This window comes from Lepisosteus oculatus, chromosome 13 (genome assembly GCF_040954835.1).
Source record: "Lepisosteus oculatus isolate fLepOcu1 chromosome 13, fLepOcu1.hap2, whole genome shotgun sequence".
NCBI classification, from domain to species: Eukaryota; Metazoa; Chordata; class Actinopteri; order Semionotiformes; family Lepisosteidae; genus Lepisosteus; species Lepisosteus oculatus.
This window is the reverse complement of record NC_090708.1, coordinates 3,497,005-3,513,843: the sequence shown is the minus strand read 5'-3', so window position 1 is coordinate 3,513,843 and position 16,839 is coordinate 3,497,005. Positions and strand designations below refer to the sequence as shown.

Below are 16,839 nucleotides of genomic sequence, written 5' to 3'. Positions count from 1 at the left end.
CTCACTGTTGGCTTTAACTAGCAAAGTTTGTGCACAGGAGAAAAGATGACTGTGGGTCCCAGCAAGTCAGGAAGAGGACCGGTTCGTTCCTGATGAAGAGCTAGTTCTGAATAGTGATTCAGCTGTCCACAGTTCCGACCTGTTCACGAGGCCTGCTGCTGGTTACTCTCTGGCAACCTCCACTCTAGACTCTTAGAACAAAGGAAAGTTCTGGCACTCGGACACACTGGCCGTTCCGTGGTTGTCCGGGCTGAGTCTCAGGATGGTCAGGAGGCGCGCTGCGAGAATGTCCTGCCCTTGGGAGCCTTCTGCTCCTGGGCCGTCCTGCCCTGGAATTCTCCTTTGAATTCCCTTTAGAACAGTCCACACAATCCTCTCCAGAATCTTACTGAATCTTACTGAATCCCTTCTGAATCTTGTTGAATCTGAATCTCTCAGGCTCTCTGTGTTGCCTGTTTTTACCTGGAGGAACTTCAGCTCATTGATTGGCTGAAAGTTCCATGGGCATCAGAGTCCCACGTGGGTTACTCGGCCCTACCAGTCCCTGATTGGTTGATCAAGGTGAGATATGAGTCACTTACTCCTGACACTTAGTAATGCACTCCAGATGTCCAACTGGCACTCCCTAGACAGATAGGCGCCAATGGATGACCATTGATCATGATAGCCAGGCTTAGCTAATTGCATCCCCCTTTGGGAGCTGTCCTAGGACCTTAAATCACCTTGCATGAATGGTTTCTCTGTGGCTGCACCACAGAGATGAACAGAGAAATGAGGCCTCATTTGGTAAGGCTCAGAACACTTAATTCTTTCTTATTAATAAGCCTCGCCGCTACAATTCCATGCTGAAAAAAAGGAGAAAGAAAACACAAAGTTTCGGTCATGGAGCCTTCTTCAGGTGTGAGCATGGAATAAACATATTACTTGTTCCTTTTCAGCCAACGCATGCTGACGCAGCTACCCACCTGATCTATATGTACAGTATCTAACATAAATAATATCTAATTCACTTTTTATTATGACAAATGATTATACAGTGCTGCAGGAGTGCTAAGAAACAATCAGTTAAAAAGCTACCATTTTAAGATAAAATGGATCAGTCATTGTATATGAAAAAAACATTTACACCACTGTGAATTTTGTCCTGGCAGAAATTAAAGATTCAATTCTAAACAAAGCGCATTGGAGTTCATTTGTTTCAGTTAAAGATTAGCTTGGACTAAAAAAACATTAATTAGATATCAGTATCCCACGTAATAGGAAAACGCTATCACCCTAAAAGGATTTTCTTCCAAAATATACATGCATGTACAGTACAGTACACGAGAGAGACATTGAGAAAGAGGAAGGAGTTAGACTGGGGAGATATACAGTATACAGTGTAAGTGTGGGAGCCGCAAAAGAATGAGTAGAGAATAATTTCAAGCTGAAAATAAAAAGAAAAACACTGGTTTGTGCATGGAACCTTCTACATTCTTATTTATGATATATAGTTATTGCACAGGGTGTGTTGTTTTATTTTGTGCTCATATGGCAGAAAATCACAGTTTTGCCTAATAGTGTTTTCATATTAGAAAATAATGGCTCTCTGGGTTTTTTACTTGGGTTTTGAAACACTAATACCATTTATTCTGAACTATTTCAAAACGTTCACAGCACATTGCAATGTCACCCACATAGACAAATAAGTCAAGCACAAAGAAAGAAAAAGAAAGCAGAACTAATTATTGCAGTAAAATCAGATTACTTTTGATCTATTTTATACATTGGAGGGGTATAAAAAATAAAGAATGCTTTTATTAAGTTACCAAGTGAAACTTTGCCTAGGCTCATTTTAAACAACATTTTCTTGGGAATCATCAACTATTTGCAAACATCACTACAACGTTTCCATTAAACTGAGATTGTGTACTTCTGAGAGTGGTATGAAATGCCCAAAATCAACTGGTATCATTTTACCATATTGTGTATTTTGGTATTTTACTGAATTTACGTTTCCTACTGTCACAGATAGAGACAGTCTGTGAAGGATGTCAGCAGTATAACAGGCACATACAGTACCATGATGAAACTGACAGATCTGAGAGGAATGACAACATTTTAATGTTGACGTCTACTTTTTCTTTTCATTTGAAATTTGATCTTTGATTTAGAAAAAGTATCAAGTCATGACTCAGCAGTGCACATACTGTTGTCTTAGAATTCCAAAATAGCTTGGAGGCATGACACCTTAATTATTGTAGCAGCTGTACTGTTTGTCTTGTGAATGCATTTCTGATACTGCCAAGCTGGTTAATAGCTTCTTGGTCATTGAAGAAACCTGCCATTGTGCTTTAAATTCAGTTAATCAGTAAAGCTAGTAACCACATACTATATATATATATTTATTATATTATTAAGAATAAAGATATTTTAAGAAACACATTAGAAGTTTAAAATCAAATGAACAGAAGCAAGCACTGCAAAAGAGACAGCAATGGTCACTCAACTGGCCCAACTTAATTCGAGTTTACTGTATGTAGAATGTTGACGATGTTTGCATTCGAAGTATGATATTTATAGAGGCTTTTTCAAAACACCTTAGATGAAAATCAGATCTTGGTTAGGAAAATTCAAATGTGATTTTTGGTGCACTTACTGAACTCTACTTAGATTCTGAAGACCATATTCTGAAGATCAGTTCCATATCCATCTTTTTTTTAAAAAAACTGGGCAGACAAGATGTACATCCACAGAACAATTGAGGACATCAGAAAAAGGAGGTTACATGCTTACATCACCCGATCAAAATACAGCAGGATTTTTAATCACAAGAATAAGTTCAATTTAATTTTATGATGAAAAGTAAAAAAGAATAAAAATAAAGCTATATAGCCATCATGCTATTGTTTTTGATGACTCAGCAAGCAACCACGTGAGTTTGAATTTCACTTTTAAACCAGCAAATGTACCTGTTGTTATTTTCTTCTATACCACAGAACACACCAGAGATCCAGCTCACCTTTGAGAGTTCCTGCTGTGATGAAGGGGGGTTCCATCTGACGTCTGCTCTGGCACATGAGAGAGCATCTCATCCAGATCTATACTGTATAAAACCAGGATGATTGCGGGCGGCACTTTGTCTCCACTTTGAAAAGGACTAGAAAATGTTTGTCCTGAAGGTTGTGCTGATTGCACTTTCAACGCTGGCAGAAAAACCCACCTGCAGGTTACAAGGAAGCCCAGAATTAGCCACATTCTCAAAGGATGGAGACATTATAATTGGAGGCTTATTTTCACTAACAACATCAATGATCAGCACAACCCTTAACTTCAAAAATCCTCCAGAACCTATACAATGCAAAGGGTAAGTTAAAATATTAAAACTACATTTAAGAGTTTACAAAAAAAACAACACTGTAGATAACAAAATTCTGTCTTTTTATTATGCTTACAGTATGTAATACCAATCTTGCTTAAATGAGAGTTGTTGGATACATTTTATGAAATGTTTTTTTCCCCAAATCATTAACATTGGTTGAAGTAGTTTTTAGATTATGTCATTCTAACTTTTATTTAAAATTGTTTATTTCTTTTTCAGTGTACATTTCAGGGGATTTCAGCTTGCCCAGACAATGATCTTCACAATAGAGGAAATTAACAACAGTTCAGAAATTCTCCCCGATGTCACACTGGGCTATAGGATCTATAGTGTGTGTCCCAACATACCTTCATCAATAAGAGGTGCTTTGAATTTGGTGAATGGCCATGAAGAAGGAGTCATTTCTGAAACCTCCTGCACCAGACCACCTAACGTCCAAGCAATTATAGGACATTCAGTATCATCTGTAACTATCGGAACAGCAACAACTGTTGGACCTTTTCGTGTTCCAATGGTAAAATGGATTGAAAAGTTTCACATTTCTTATTTTTTGTTTTTAACTTGGAAGTATTAACTGGAGATTTTGATTTTGTGATATTTATACTGACTATAGATATAGAAAATATGGATTCAATAAGATTTAAAAATTAATAAAATATTCAGAGTAGTATATACTTTCTTATTTGATATCATTCAACACTACAAATACTACTGTATCTTCTGTCAGCTATTGTGCAAACATGCCTTAAAGGTAAACAAGAGAAGATGCTATTTTATTTTAATTGCACTCTGTAATTTTCATCACATTTAGTTCTCTATACTTTTTTGTCTTTCAAATACAGAATGTTCTCACTTAAGCTAATAGTAAATGTGAAGGGTTTGCAAGATGCTTTTACAATCACTTTCAAAAATATGCATATTCTGCAGAATACATAAAACAAACATGACAGCTTCATCTGCAAAGGCAGAAACACCAATACCAAAAACATTTTTTTACTTTGCTTATATTTTAAGGATTACAAATGAGTGTGGGAAAGGAATTTTGCTATGAACATTAATCCTATTTATTATGTCTTTCCAATAACTGTTTTTCTTATTTAGATCAGCTACCTTTCCACCTGCGAATGTCTAAGCAACAGAAGACGATTCCCTTCATTCTTCAGAACCATCCCCAGTGACTATTATCAGAGCAGAGCCCTGGCTCAGCTGGTGAAGCACTTTGGATGGACCTGGGTTGGGGCCGTTAGAAGTGATGATGACTATGGAAACAGTGGAATGGCTACATTTGTGAAAATCGCACAACAAGAGGGGATATGTATTGAATATTCAGAGGCTTTCTCAAGTGTTGACCCATTAGAGAAAATTCAGAAAATTGCTCGCATTGTTAAACAATCCACCTCAAAAGTTGTCCTGGCCTTCCTGCCTCAGGTCGAGATGACCATGCTAACACAAGAAATGCTGCGGCAGAATATTACTGGCTTACAGTGGATAGGCAGTGAGTCTTGGATTACTTCTAGAAGCATTGCTAATCGCGAGAGTTATAAAATTCTTGGTGGGGCAATTGGATTTGCAAATGTTAATACAGAAATAAAAGGCCTGGATGATTTTCTGTTTAGCGTCCATCCATCTACTATCCCTGATAATGACTTTTTGACAGAATTCTGGGAAACTGTTTTTAGCTGTACCCTGACTCGCCAGGACGGTAAAGAAAATAAGAAGCCGTGCACAGGGGCGGAGAGCCTACGAGAAGTGAAAAACCAGTACACTGATGTGTCAGAGCAAAGAATCCCTCACAATGTTTACAAAGCTGTGTATGCAGTGGCACATGCGCTGCATGATCTTCTGACATGCAAACCTGGGAGAGAGACTCTTTTCAACCACACATGTGTGAACAAGATGGAAATCTCACCGTGGCAGGTAAGGAGTGACCTTATAATAATACTGCTATGGTGAAAGGCACTATAGTAAGCAGCTACTGAAAAGCAGCTCTTGAGTTTAGTTCTCTAATGTGGCTCTAATGCAATCTGAAATCTGAGACAGCGTCACCAACTAATAGTAAATACCAAATTAACCCTGAACATAATCTGCATTTGCCTAGGTGCTCCATTATCTGAAAAATGTTCATTTCAAAACTAAAACTGGAGAACAAGTGTCTTTTGATGAAAACGGAGATCCAGTGGCAAGATATGAATTAATTAATTGGAAGCTCAATAAAGATGGGAACACAGACTTTGCTGTGGCTGGATATTATGATGCCTCTTCTTCAACAGGGCTGCAATTCAGAATGAACATCAGCATGGTCTGGGCAGGCAGACAGATTCAGGTAATGTCTTACCCAGTCAATTCATTCTCAGCTTTACTGCTTGTTAAGTAATATATCCTATCCATTCTTTAATTTGTCTTATCTATTGTGTGGGGTAGCATAGACATCCATCTTCAAGAAGAGAAGACACCTAAGAACAATGAAAAAAGGTCTATTTAAATTTTGCTCATAAGCGTAAACAACTTTTTCTATTTCTTGTACTACAACATTTGCATTTTAGTTCTCCTGCATCATTGCAGAGGTAATATGGACTGTATCAATAGACATAAAAGCATAATCAGTTGATTGTTGTCTATCGTATTAAACATCTCAATACAAGCAATTGTAAGGAAATTGTATTAGGCTATTTGTACTTAAAGGCTCCTGTGTCAGTGTGCAGTGAGAGCTGTGCTCCAGGCACTCGGAAGGCTGTTCAGAAGGGAAGGCCTGTCTGCTGCTTTGACTGTGTACCATGTGCTGAAGGAGAGATCAGCAACCAAACTGGTAAATACAATTTAACGATTTATGAAATTATTTAGCTTGTTTTAAATATGTTAGGTAATTTACAGGACTTATTATAACCCCAAATTATAATCATTATATTCTGGTATTTTAAAAGAATTACTTACTATTTCTTAAATAAAGTAGGCCCTAGAAAATTTCATTTGGAAAATACATATTTTTAATTCTATTGACAATATTTTCTTTTAGATTCCATTGACTGTACTAAGTGCCCTTTGGAATACTGGCCCAATGATCGGAAAGACAAGTGCATCATAAAGAAAACTGAATTCCTATCATACAAGGAAATAATGGGAATACTACTAGCTGTGTTTGCTTTACTTGGAGCATTCTTAGCTTTAGTTACAGCAACTGTTTTCTTCAGGTTTAAAGACACTCCCATTGTCAAAGCCAATAACTCTGAACTGAGTTTTCTTCTGCTCTTTTCATTGACACTGTGTTTCCTCTGTTCACTTACTTTCATTGGCCAGCCCTCTGACTGGTCCTGTATGTTGCGCCACACAGCATTTGGGATCACATTTGTCCTGTGCATCTCTTGTGTTCTGGGGAAAACAATAGTGGTGTTAATGGCCTTTAGGGCTACACTGCCAGGCAATAACATTATGAAATGGTTTGGGCCCAAACAGCAAAGGTTAAGTGTTCTTGCTTTAACACTCATACAGGTCTTGATTTGTGTTCTCTGGTTGACAGTATCTCCTCCTTTTCCAAATAAAAACATGAAATACTACAGAGAAAAAATCATTCTAGAGTGTGAACTGGGATCTGCAGGTGCGTTCTGGGCTGTGTTAGGGTATATAGGATTCCTCTCTGCCATGTGCTTTGTGCTCGCTTTCCTGGCTCGGAAGCTGCCTGATAACTTCAATGAAGCCAAATTCATTACATTCAGCATGCTCATATTCTGTGCTGTCTGGATCACCTTTATCCCAGCTTATATCAGCTCCCCTGGGAAGTTCACAGTAGCTGTGGAAATATTTGCAATCTTGGCTTCTAGTTTTGGTTTGCTTTTCTGCATTTTTGCACCAAAGTGTTACATTATAATATTAAATCCTGAGATGAACACAAAGAAGAGTTTGATGGGTAAGATGCCATCAAAATCACTTTGAAACCATAAGGAGAAAGAGAAACAATGCTTTTATAATCTAATTAAAAGACATGATCAAACAAATCCATATTCACATCTATTGTGAAAAATGAAAACACTGTATACATCAAGCTCAGAAATCTTTGTACATTATGGAAGTATTCTGAGATCTGTTAAGTAACATTTGCCAGCTGTCGAGTGAAGCAAATTTGTAATACCTGGTCTCATACAGTAGCTTCACACAGGGAAGGAAATGTAAATGCTCATCAAAGACATTGTGTTCTGTTCTCATCATCAAGGAGGTATGCAGGCTAAAAGGTTTGGGTGTTCTAGTTGTTGCAGCTGCTGAACGAAGGCAATTACATTGGAGGCTCTAATTCATCTGTCTTGTGCATCATTTTACACAGACATCCTGTTTTTTCTGTTTATGTTTCTTATCTCTGCAGTTACTGCACGATTGTCATTGTAACATATCAGAAGTGCATGAATGATATTTCTGTAACACCTAAAGCTGTTTGCAACTGTGTTTTGGGGATATTCCAATTTGAGGGATCTCTGATTGTGGGATCACTATGTATGGAACAACACCTTTTTAATAAATTCTTTGTTTCTCATCATGTCTTCTTAAGTATACTGTAGATTATCCACTTCTGTTTACATGAATAAACTAGACACACCTGTTGCATCTGCATTTCATGTAATTGGCAATATCCTTTACTTAAAAACATTGTTTTGTCACCAGTTTTCATGCATATGCGGTTTCAAAACATACACATATAAGCAGTATTTTTTTATGCTTTCAAATGTTTTTCCCAGATAGCCCTAGATTGTCAAAGCCAACCTTTGCCTCCATAGAGGCAAATCAACTTATTTCCCTGGCCACTAAAATCACCTCCCATGTTGTTAGATTTCAGCCCAATTTAAGAAAAAGTCTAGTGTACGCATACAGTATCTATAATAAAAATAACATATTTCAGATATTGTTTGGTGTCTCTATCCCATATTTGCACTTAATTGTAATTTACCTAGAGGGTTGAAAATATTTCCCTGTGACTTACACACCTGATAGCAATAGAGACTTTCTAAAAAAAAAATAATTATGAAAACTATTTTAAGTAGTTTTGGTTGGATTATTTAAATTAGAAGCCAACACTGCGCAGCCCTGGGGTTGTGGTTTCAATTTCTGGGCTGCTATCTGTGTGGAGTTTTTATGTTCTCTGAGCATTTTTGTGGGGGTTTTTTCTGGGTCCTCTCACACTCCATAGACATGCAAGCAGGTAAATTAGCTACTATGAAACACCGGTCCTTGTGAGAGTCTATGTGTGCCTGTAATGGACTGACATTCTGTCCAGGGTGTACTTTGCCTTGTATCCATTGCTTGCCAAGTTAGGCTCCAGTGACCCTGTCCTGGATAAAGCAGGTAAAGGAAATGGATATTCAAATCACAATTGTAAAGCATCTACTAAATATCAATTTATTCAATTATCAATTATCAATTCTACATCCATCTCCTTCAAACGTAACTAGATATGATACACAGGAACATACAGTATTCCAGAGTCAATATCCCACAAAAAACACTGTATTCAAATTCAGCAGGATTTTTTGAAAAAAAAGTTCCATACTTAAAATTAAAAAAAGAAAAAAAACAGCAAAAGGTGGAGATTGAAAAATAAGCTTTTTTCAAAACACCTAATATGAAAATTATATCAAGTATATTTGGTTGGGAAAATCTGAATGTGATTTTTAATGCACCTACTGAAATCTACTTAGATTCTGAAGATCAGTTCTATGTCCATCTCATTTTAAAACTGAGCAGACAAGGCGTACTGTAAATTCACAGAAAAATACAGGATATCAGAGAAAGGATGTCTCATGCTTATGTCACTCTATCAAAATACAGCAGGACTTTTAATCACAAGAAGTTCATTTTTATCTTGTGATGAAAAGTAAAAAAAGAAACAAAAATAAAGCCATGTAATCTCATGCAATTATTTTTCAATGACTGAACATGTGATCACATGAATTTGATTTCCTTGATTCATGTTTTAATCAGCAAATATACCTGTTGTTATTTTCTTCTATACCACAGAACACACCAGAGATCCAGCTCACCTTTGAGAGTTCCTGCTGTGATGAAGGGGGGTTCCATCTGACGTCTGCTCTGGCACATGAGAGAGCATCTCATCCAGATCTATACTTTATAAAACTAGGATGATTGCGGCACTTTGTCTCCACTTTGAAAGGAGGACTAGAAAATGTTTGTCCTGAATGTTGTGCTGATTGCACTTTCAACACTGGCCGAAAAACCCACCTGCAGGTTACAAGGAAGCCCAGAAAATCCTACATTTTCAATGGATGGAGACATTATAATTGGAGGATTATTTTCACTAACAACATCAATGATCAGCACAACCCTTAACTTCAAAAATCCTCCAGAACCTATACAATGCAAAGGGTAGGTTAAAATATGAAACTTATATTTTATTGCTAAAAAGAAACACTGTACATTACAAAGTTCTGTGCCTTCTTGTTTTAAGAAACACAGATAATGCTTGACTGAGATTTGTTTGATACATTTTTCCTTTATGAAATTGATATTTTTTCTTCTTTGGTAGAATTAATTTCAAGATTATTGTATTGTAATCTTTCTTTAATATTTTTATGCCTATTTTCCAGAATACATTTCAGAGGATTTCAATTTGCACAGACCATGATTTTCACAATACAGGAAATTAACAACAGTACAGAAATTCTCCCAAATGTCACACTGGGCTATAGGATCTACAGTGTGTGTTCCAACATACCTTCCTCAATAAGAGGTGCTTTGAATTTGGTGAATGGCCATGAAGAAGGAGTCATTTCTGAAACCTCCTGCACCAGACCACCTAACGCTCAAGCAATTATAGGACATTCAGTATCATCTGTAACTATTGGAACTGCGACAACTGTTGGACCTTTTCATGTTCCAATGGTAAAATATATTTAAATTCCCTACATTTCACATTTCTTATGACTGCTTTTACTCTTGTAATTTTACAATTAAAATCTGATTTTACTATCAAACTATAAACTCCCAGCCTCTCTCACCTACTGTACTGTATGTCAAGAAGCTCACTCCCCATAATTTTCTATCCTTTATTTCATTCTGTTTATGTATGATTTTGCACATCTGATGTTGTTTTGCACATTACCTGTTATCTGTTGTTGTTTTGCACATTGCCTGTTGTCTCTGCCTTTCTTTTCTTATAAAATTGTGTTGTTTTTTTCTGTACTTCTTACCGTCTGAGAGCTAGCTAAATAGCATTTTGTTATGCCATATACCTGTATATGAGTATAATGACAATAAACTTGAACTTGATTTTGAGCTTACTCATACAATACTGAAAATACATACAGAAATAGTTTCAACAAGGCATTGTATTTTTAATATTGTGAAATACGTTGCAAATACTACATTTTCCCAGTTGAGATCACTGCTTTTTACTCAACCATACTCATATCTTTTGTTGTCGCTTTGTTGTTTTGTTGTCAGACAACCTTTTGTTATCTACTGACATACAAAACTGACTTAAAAAACCAAGGAAGATGCTCCTGCTGCATTTTTACTGGTAATTCATAGGTCTGTTCCAATTTAGATCCCCCAACTATGTTTTTAACTACATAAAGCAAGTTTTCACTGGTAAATTTGATTGGTTAGCATGCCCTCTCATGCTGTCTCATGCCCCTATTTGCAAGATTGTTTTTTAAATGTTCCACCATCATCTCTCCTTGTGAAATCTGCAAAAAAATAGCAAAAACATCACATAATTCCATCAAAAACAGCACTACTGAGATTAAGGACACTACCTTTTCAAAGATTAGCATTGAGTGTGGGAAGGGAATATTATTATTAACATCCACCCTATTTATTATTCCTGAGTCTTTCCAATAATTGTTTATTTGTTATTTAGATCAGCTACCTTTCCACCTGCGAATGTCTAAGCAACAGAAGACGATTCCCTTCATTCTTCAGAACCATCCCCAGTGACTATTATCAGAGCAGAGCCCTGGCTCAGCTGGTGAAGCACTTTGGATGGACCTGGGTTGGGGCCGTTAGAAGTGATGATGACTATGGAAACAGTGGAATGGCTACATTTGTGAAAATCGCACAACAAGAAGGTGTTTGTATTGAATATTCAGAGGCTTTCTCAAGTGTTGACCCAATAGAGAAAATTCAGAAAATTGCTCGCATTGTTAAACAATCCACCTCAAAAGTTGTCCTGGCCTTCCTGCCTCAGGTCGAGATGACCATGCTAACACAAGAAATGCTGCGGCAGAATGTTACTGGCTTACAGTGGATAGGCAGTGAGTCTTGGATTACTTCTAGAGGCATTGCTAATCGCGAGAGTTATAAAATTCTTGGTGGGGCAATTGGATTTGCAAATGTTAATACAGAAATAAAAGGTCTAGGTGATTTTTTATTGAGCATCCATCCATCTACTGACCCTGATAATGAGTTTTTGACAGAATTCTGGGAAACTGTTTTTAGCTGTACCCTGACTCGCCAGGATGGTAAAGAAAATAAGAAGCCGTGCACAGGGGCGGAGAGCCTACGAGAAGTGAAAAACCAGTACACTGATGTGTCAGAGCAAAGAATCCCTCACAATGTTTACAAAGCTGTGTATGCAGTGGCACATGCGCTGCATGATCTTCTGACATGCAAACCTGGGAGAGAGACTCTTTTCAACCACACATGCATGAACAAGATGGAAATCTCACCATGGCAGGTAAGAAGGGACCTTATAGTAATACTATCATGGTGAAAGGCACTATAGTAAGCAGCTACTGAAAAGCAGCTCTTCTGTTTAGTTTTCTAATGCAATCTGAAATCTAAAACAGCGTCACGAACTAATGGTAAATACCAAATTAACACTGAACATAATCTGCATTTGTCTAGGTACTTCATTACCTGAAAAATGTTAATTTCAAAACTAAAACTGGAGAACAACTGTCTTTTGATGAAAATGGGGATCCAGCAGCAAGATATGAATTAGTGAATTGGCAGCTCAGTACAAATGGGAACATAGACTTTGTTGTGGCTGGATATTATGATGCTTCTTCTACAACAGGGCTGCAATTCAGAATGAACAACATCAGCATGGTCTGGGCAGGCAGACAGATTCAGGTAATGCCTTACCCAGTCCATTCATTCTCAGCCTTACTGCTTGTTTAAACGTATTGAAGGATGAACACGATTTGTGTATTTAATCTATTGTGTAGCTTGCTAGATATACTGTATACAGTATAGATATGTCTAAATCAAGACGTAAAAACAGATAAAATTATTTAATGATGCTACAATTAACTTTTTCTTTTTACACAACGTTTGCATTTCATTTTATCATGTTTCATCCTAGAAGTGATTTGCAGTCATTAGAGACGATGAAGTAGTTTTCCATCATACGTTACTTAAAACGCTGCTACTGTTTCTTCTTGCTCCTAATGTTAGACATAAAATGCGTTGTATTACCTGATTATTGATTTACAGTAAATGTACACACGTAACTACCGTAATATCTCCTTCGTGTTAACCAAGGCACACCACGCCTTAAAGTTAATGCTCACATAAATTAAACAACTTATTTTTCAAATCGCGCAGGATATCCAGTAAATCAAATCATCGTCTCTTTTCACACTAACAAAACAATTTTCTAATAGACCAACAAATTATTGAGGTCGCACTGACCGCCATATGCAAACAGCAAAGCATGTCAATATCACCAGTTTTACCAGCTAATTCAAAACACTGCACCACATGCTCGATATCGTAAGAAAATAAGCACCTGTAGATTTTCAACAGCGATTTTCAACTTCCATCCCAGACAGGGCAAAGCAATGCGTTTCTAAATAAAGCCATTCTGCTGACGCAGTTCAAAGCTGAACCACCAATTATTACAATTCTACGGGAAAATGCAATCGCTAAAGCTCAACATCTGCAAAACATATCAAATGAAAGTTATTTACCATGAAACTGTGAAAACTGCATTCGAATCAACAGAACCAGAGTTGTAAGGGAAATAAATTCTCTATAACTAGAAAAAAAAACTGGATTTCAGCCCATCGTCAAACTGACCGATTGATTTGATAGGTAGAATTAGTTGTCAGTCAATGAATTCTGACCATTCAGAACCTTAGGAGGGAATTACAGGTGTGAAAGAATAATGAGCACAAACCAAGCTTTTGTTCATTTTTCTTTGTCCGTCTGTCAATCAAGTGAAGCTCAATCAGATTTTTATCATCTGGTGATCAGTTTACACCTGAAGGCTAGTAAGAAGCATATTTTACTGCCTAAACTCTATATGCAGTATAGCACTTTTTAGCACTGTCTAGAGGCTTTTAGAAATAATAATGGATTTTAAAATTATTTTCTAATATAGATTTTTAAATTTTTGGAAAGGCAGAAAAAAACATTTTGGGTACTGACTTCATAAAATATATAAGCAGATTTTTCTTTAGATTTGTTCAATTTAAAGCCAGCAGCCATATCACCCTGCAGCTCACAGCTGGCAGCCCACTGGAGCTCAGCAGGTGTGAGCCTGGCCAGCACAGTACCTGGATGTCTCAAAGTTTAAAAGTGGTAGTGGGCATTTTCAGCTTTCTCGGTGTACCACAACATGCATTTCTTGTTTTTTTTCTGCACATTTCTTTCTATAGAGTGGACAGTGCAAGGTACACTAAATAAGAAATTTGATGATTCAGACTTAAGATGTCCAATTTAAGCCATGAACCTGGCCTCTACTGTCTATACTTCCCAAGATACCACAAGATGTTTAAGGACACATCCTTCCAAGAGGAAATTGCCCCTGGGTTCAATGTGAAATGTAACATTTTCAGTAAACTTGACTGAAAATGTCAAGAACTATCACATTATTGTGTGTTGATTTCAAGGCTCCTGTGTCAGTGTGCAGTGAGAGCTGTCCTCCAGGCACTCGGAAGGCTGTTCAGAAGGGAAGGCCTGTCTGCTGCTTTGACTGTGTACCATGTGCTGAAGGGGAGATCAGCAACCAAACTGGTAAATAGTGTAGAACATAGAGATATACAGTATGTACTTAATTAACTTTTGCATTCCTCTTTTCTTCATATTTTCTGGGATTAAAAATGCTCATTACGGTTACTAGTTAAAATCTTAAATAATGGCTATACACTTTCCTTAAATGTAAATACAGACATTTTGTGGAGAAAGGATATTGCTCTCTTTTGATATAAAAATAACTATTTTGTAATTAATTCTATTTGTAATATTTTCTTTTAGATTCCATTGACTGTACTAAGTGCCCTTTGGAATACTGGTCCAACGATCGGAAAGACAAGTGCATCTTAAAGGAGACTGAATTCCTATCATACGGAGAAATAATGGGAATACTACTAGCTGTGTTTGCTTTACTGGGAACATTTTTAGCTGTGGCTACAGCAATTGTCTTCTTTAGATTTAAAGACACTCCCATTGTCAAAGCCAATAACTCTGAACTGAGTTTCCTTCTGCTCTTTTCATTGACACTGTGTTTCCTCTGTTCACTTACTTTCATTGGCCAGCCCTCTGACTGGTCCTGTATGTTGCGCCACACAGCATTTGGGATCACATTTGTCCTGTGCATCTCTTGTGTTCTGGGGAAAACAATAGTGGTGTTAATGGCCTTTAGGGCTACACTGCCAGGCAGTAACATTATGAAATGGTTTGGCCCCACACAGCAGAGGTTAAGTGTTCTTGCTTTCACTCTTGTACAAGCTTTGATATGCACCTTATGGCTGATTCTATCCCCCCCTTTTCCCAATCAAAATATGAAATATTATAAAGACAGAATCATTCTGGAGTGTGACCTGGGATCTGCAGGTGCATTCTGGACTGTATTAGGTTATGTTGGGCTCCTCTCTGCCATGTGCTTTGTGCTCGCTTTCCTGGCTCGGAATCTACCTGATAACTTTAATGAAGCCAAATTCATTACATTCAGCATGCTCATATTCTGTGCTGTCTGGATCACCTTTATCCCAGCGTACATTAGCTCTCCTGGGAAGTTCACTGTAGCTGTAGAAATATTTGCTATTTTGGCTTCTAGTTATGGTTTGCTTTTCTGCATTTTTTCTCCAAAATGTTATATCATATTGCTGAAACCTGCAAGAAATACCAAAAAACATATGATGAGCAAAATGCCTTCAAAATCCCTATAAACTTCAATGGTTATCAAATCTTTCTGATACATAAGCATCACTTTAAACAAGATATTAACATCCTAAAAGCTTAAGGGATATACTGTACATGCACATTGTCTTAACATTCAATTGTTCATTTAATTGTTGAATTTAACTGTTCATTGTACAAAAATGCTTGATCAAAAGTAAAAAACAGATGTACAAAAAGAGGTTATTACTGTTAAATAATCATTGCAAAAATAATATGTTATACTGTATACTGTTTTAATATGTACTACTAATAATAAAATATAACAACATACTTTTGGCTCTCTATTTGTGCAGTATACAGACCCAGAAGTAAAATTCCTGTGTTATGAGGGAAAGAAACATATTTGTTAATGTAATAGTAAAGATACACTTCTTAAAGAATGGTGAAGGAACAAAATAATTTCAGTAGTATTTAAGAAGGTAAAGAATGACTTTTTTAATAATACATTTAGACTGACAGACTAACAGGAAATGTAAGGAGAAAGATTGTTTATGTACAGTAAACATGCTTACTGTATGTTATGTATATGTACCTTTAAAAATTACACAAGCAGCTCTGCTGTTTAACAAAAAAAAATACAAATATCCAGAATTTCTAAAAATTCCATTTTGTGTTATGTTTGTGAGTGCATGAGAATGAGAGCTGTATTTCATACACGGTAAAAAATAGAAAATAAAACATAAAGCACTCAAGTCACTGGACCACAGCCAGAGAAGTGTGTTCTGCGCCTTCTTTTTCTTGAAGAAGTAAGTGACTAAGAAGACTTCCCAGTCACTTAGCCTACACTTACTTAATCACACTGAAACCCTTTGAACATGGAAAATGTGAAGTAACAGCTCAATTGGATATAGTCTGCATTTCCGAAATAAACGTTTGATTAACTTATTAACTTATTTATAAATATCACAAAGCAAACAAAGCTCTTTAGAAAAGTAACACAAAAACATAACACAGTGTAGGTAAAAGTTTTTTTATTTTTCCTTTATTATTATTATTTAAGTTGTTTTGATTCACAAGAGACGTACATTCTTCCCTTCCTACATGACCCCAACAGTGCCCTTGTGGGTATAGTCTGGTTCTTTACTAGTTAACCCTCTCTGTGCCACAATGCTTCACTGAGAAATGCCTAAACAGCATAATTCATGTCAAGTAAAAGCATATGCATAGAGAAATCCGTCAATGCATTTTTCTTTTCTGAATAAAGTACAGTATATGTTGTAGGTGGGGTGATTTAAAAAAAATGACATATTGTAGTGTTTTAAGAAATAGAAAGAGGATTCCTCTGCAGCAAGTTTTGTTAGATAGTTTCTGGAGCTTTCTGAAAGTTATTGCAATCTACATTGAGTAAACTA

The 16,839-nt window shown here is 36.6% G+C and overlaps 2 protein-coding genes and 1 long non-coding RNA gene across 3 annotated transcripts; 2 read left to right on the top strand and 1 right to left on the bottom strand.

Annotated features, from left to right (window-relative positions):
• Positions 1-83: 83 nt before the first annotated feature.
• On the bottom strand, positions 84-6,140 carry LOC138242165 (uncharacterized). The gene is made up of 4 exons (XR_011191420.1): positions 6,038-6,140; positions 5,697-5,814; positions 3,002-3,202; positions 84-845 (listed from the first exon to the last, which is right to left on the bottom strand). It is a non-coding gene; the product is annotated as an uncharacterized lncRNA (long non-coding RNA).
• LOC138242164 (extracellular calcium-sensing receptor-like) lies at positions 3,147-7,313 on the top strand. Its single transcript, XM_069197451.1, has 6 exons — positions 3,147-3,346; positions 3,581-3,875; positions 4,463-5,278; positions 5,460-5,684; positions 6,044-6,167; positions 6,375-7,313. The coding sequence occupies exons 1-6, from the start codon at positions 3,147-3,149 to the stop codon at positions 7,286-7,288; spliced, it is 2,574 nt and encodes an 857-aa protein (XP_069053552.1). The 3' UTR covers positions 7,289-7,313.
• Positions 7,314-9,517: 2,204 nt separating this feature from the next.
• On the top strand, positions 9,518-15,525 carry LOC138242221 (extracellular calcium-sensing receptor-like). Its single transcript, XM_069197680.1, has 6 exons — positions 9,518-9,724; positions 9,946-10,240; positions 11,220-12,035; positions 12,206-12,433; positions 14,197-14,320; positions 14,561-15,525. The coding sequence occupies exons 1-6, from the start codon at positions 9,525-9,527 to the stop codon at positions 15,472-15,474; spliced, it is 2,577 nt and encodes an 858-aa protein (XP_069053781.1). The 5' UTR covers positions 9,518-9,524; the 3' UTR covers positions 15,475-15,525.
• Positions 15,526-16,839: the final 1,314 nt, after the last annotated feature.

Bases quoted from the DNA above. Each gene is read 5' to 3' on its own strand.
- LOC138242221 (XM_069197680.1), top strand. From the start codon at position 9,525: ATGTTTGTCCTGAATGTTGTGCTGATTGCACTTTCAACACTGGCCGAA. The intron at 12,036-12,205 runs GTAAGAAGGGAC...GCATTTGTCTAG, and splicing joins TGGAAATCTCACCATGGCAG to GTACTTCATTACCTGAAAAA. The intron at 12,434-14,196 runs GTAATGCCTTAC...GTTGATTTCAAG, and splicing joins GGGCAGGCAGACAGATTCAG to GCTCCTGTGTCAGTGTGCAG.
- LOC138242164 (XM_069197451.1), top strand. From the start codon at position 3,147: ATGTTTGTCCTGAAGGTTGTGCTGATTGCACTTTCAACGCTGGCAGAA. The intron at 3,347-3,580 runs GTAAGTTAAAAT...TTTCTTTTTCAG, and splicing joins GAACCTATACAATGCAAAGG to TGTACATTTCAGGGGATTTC. The intron at 5,279-5,459 runs GTAAGGAGTGAC...GCATTTGCCTAG, and splicing joins TGGAAATCTCACCGTGGCAG to GTGCTCCATTATCTGAAAAA.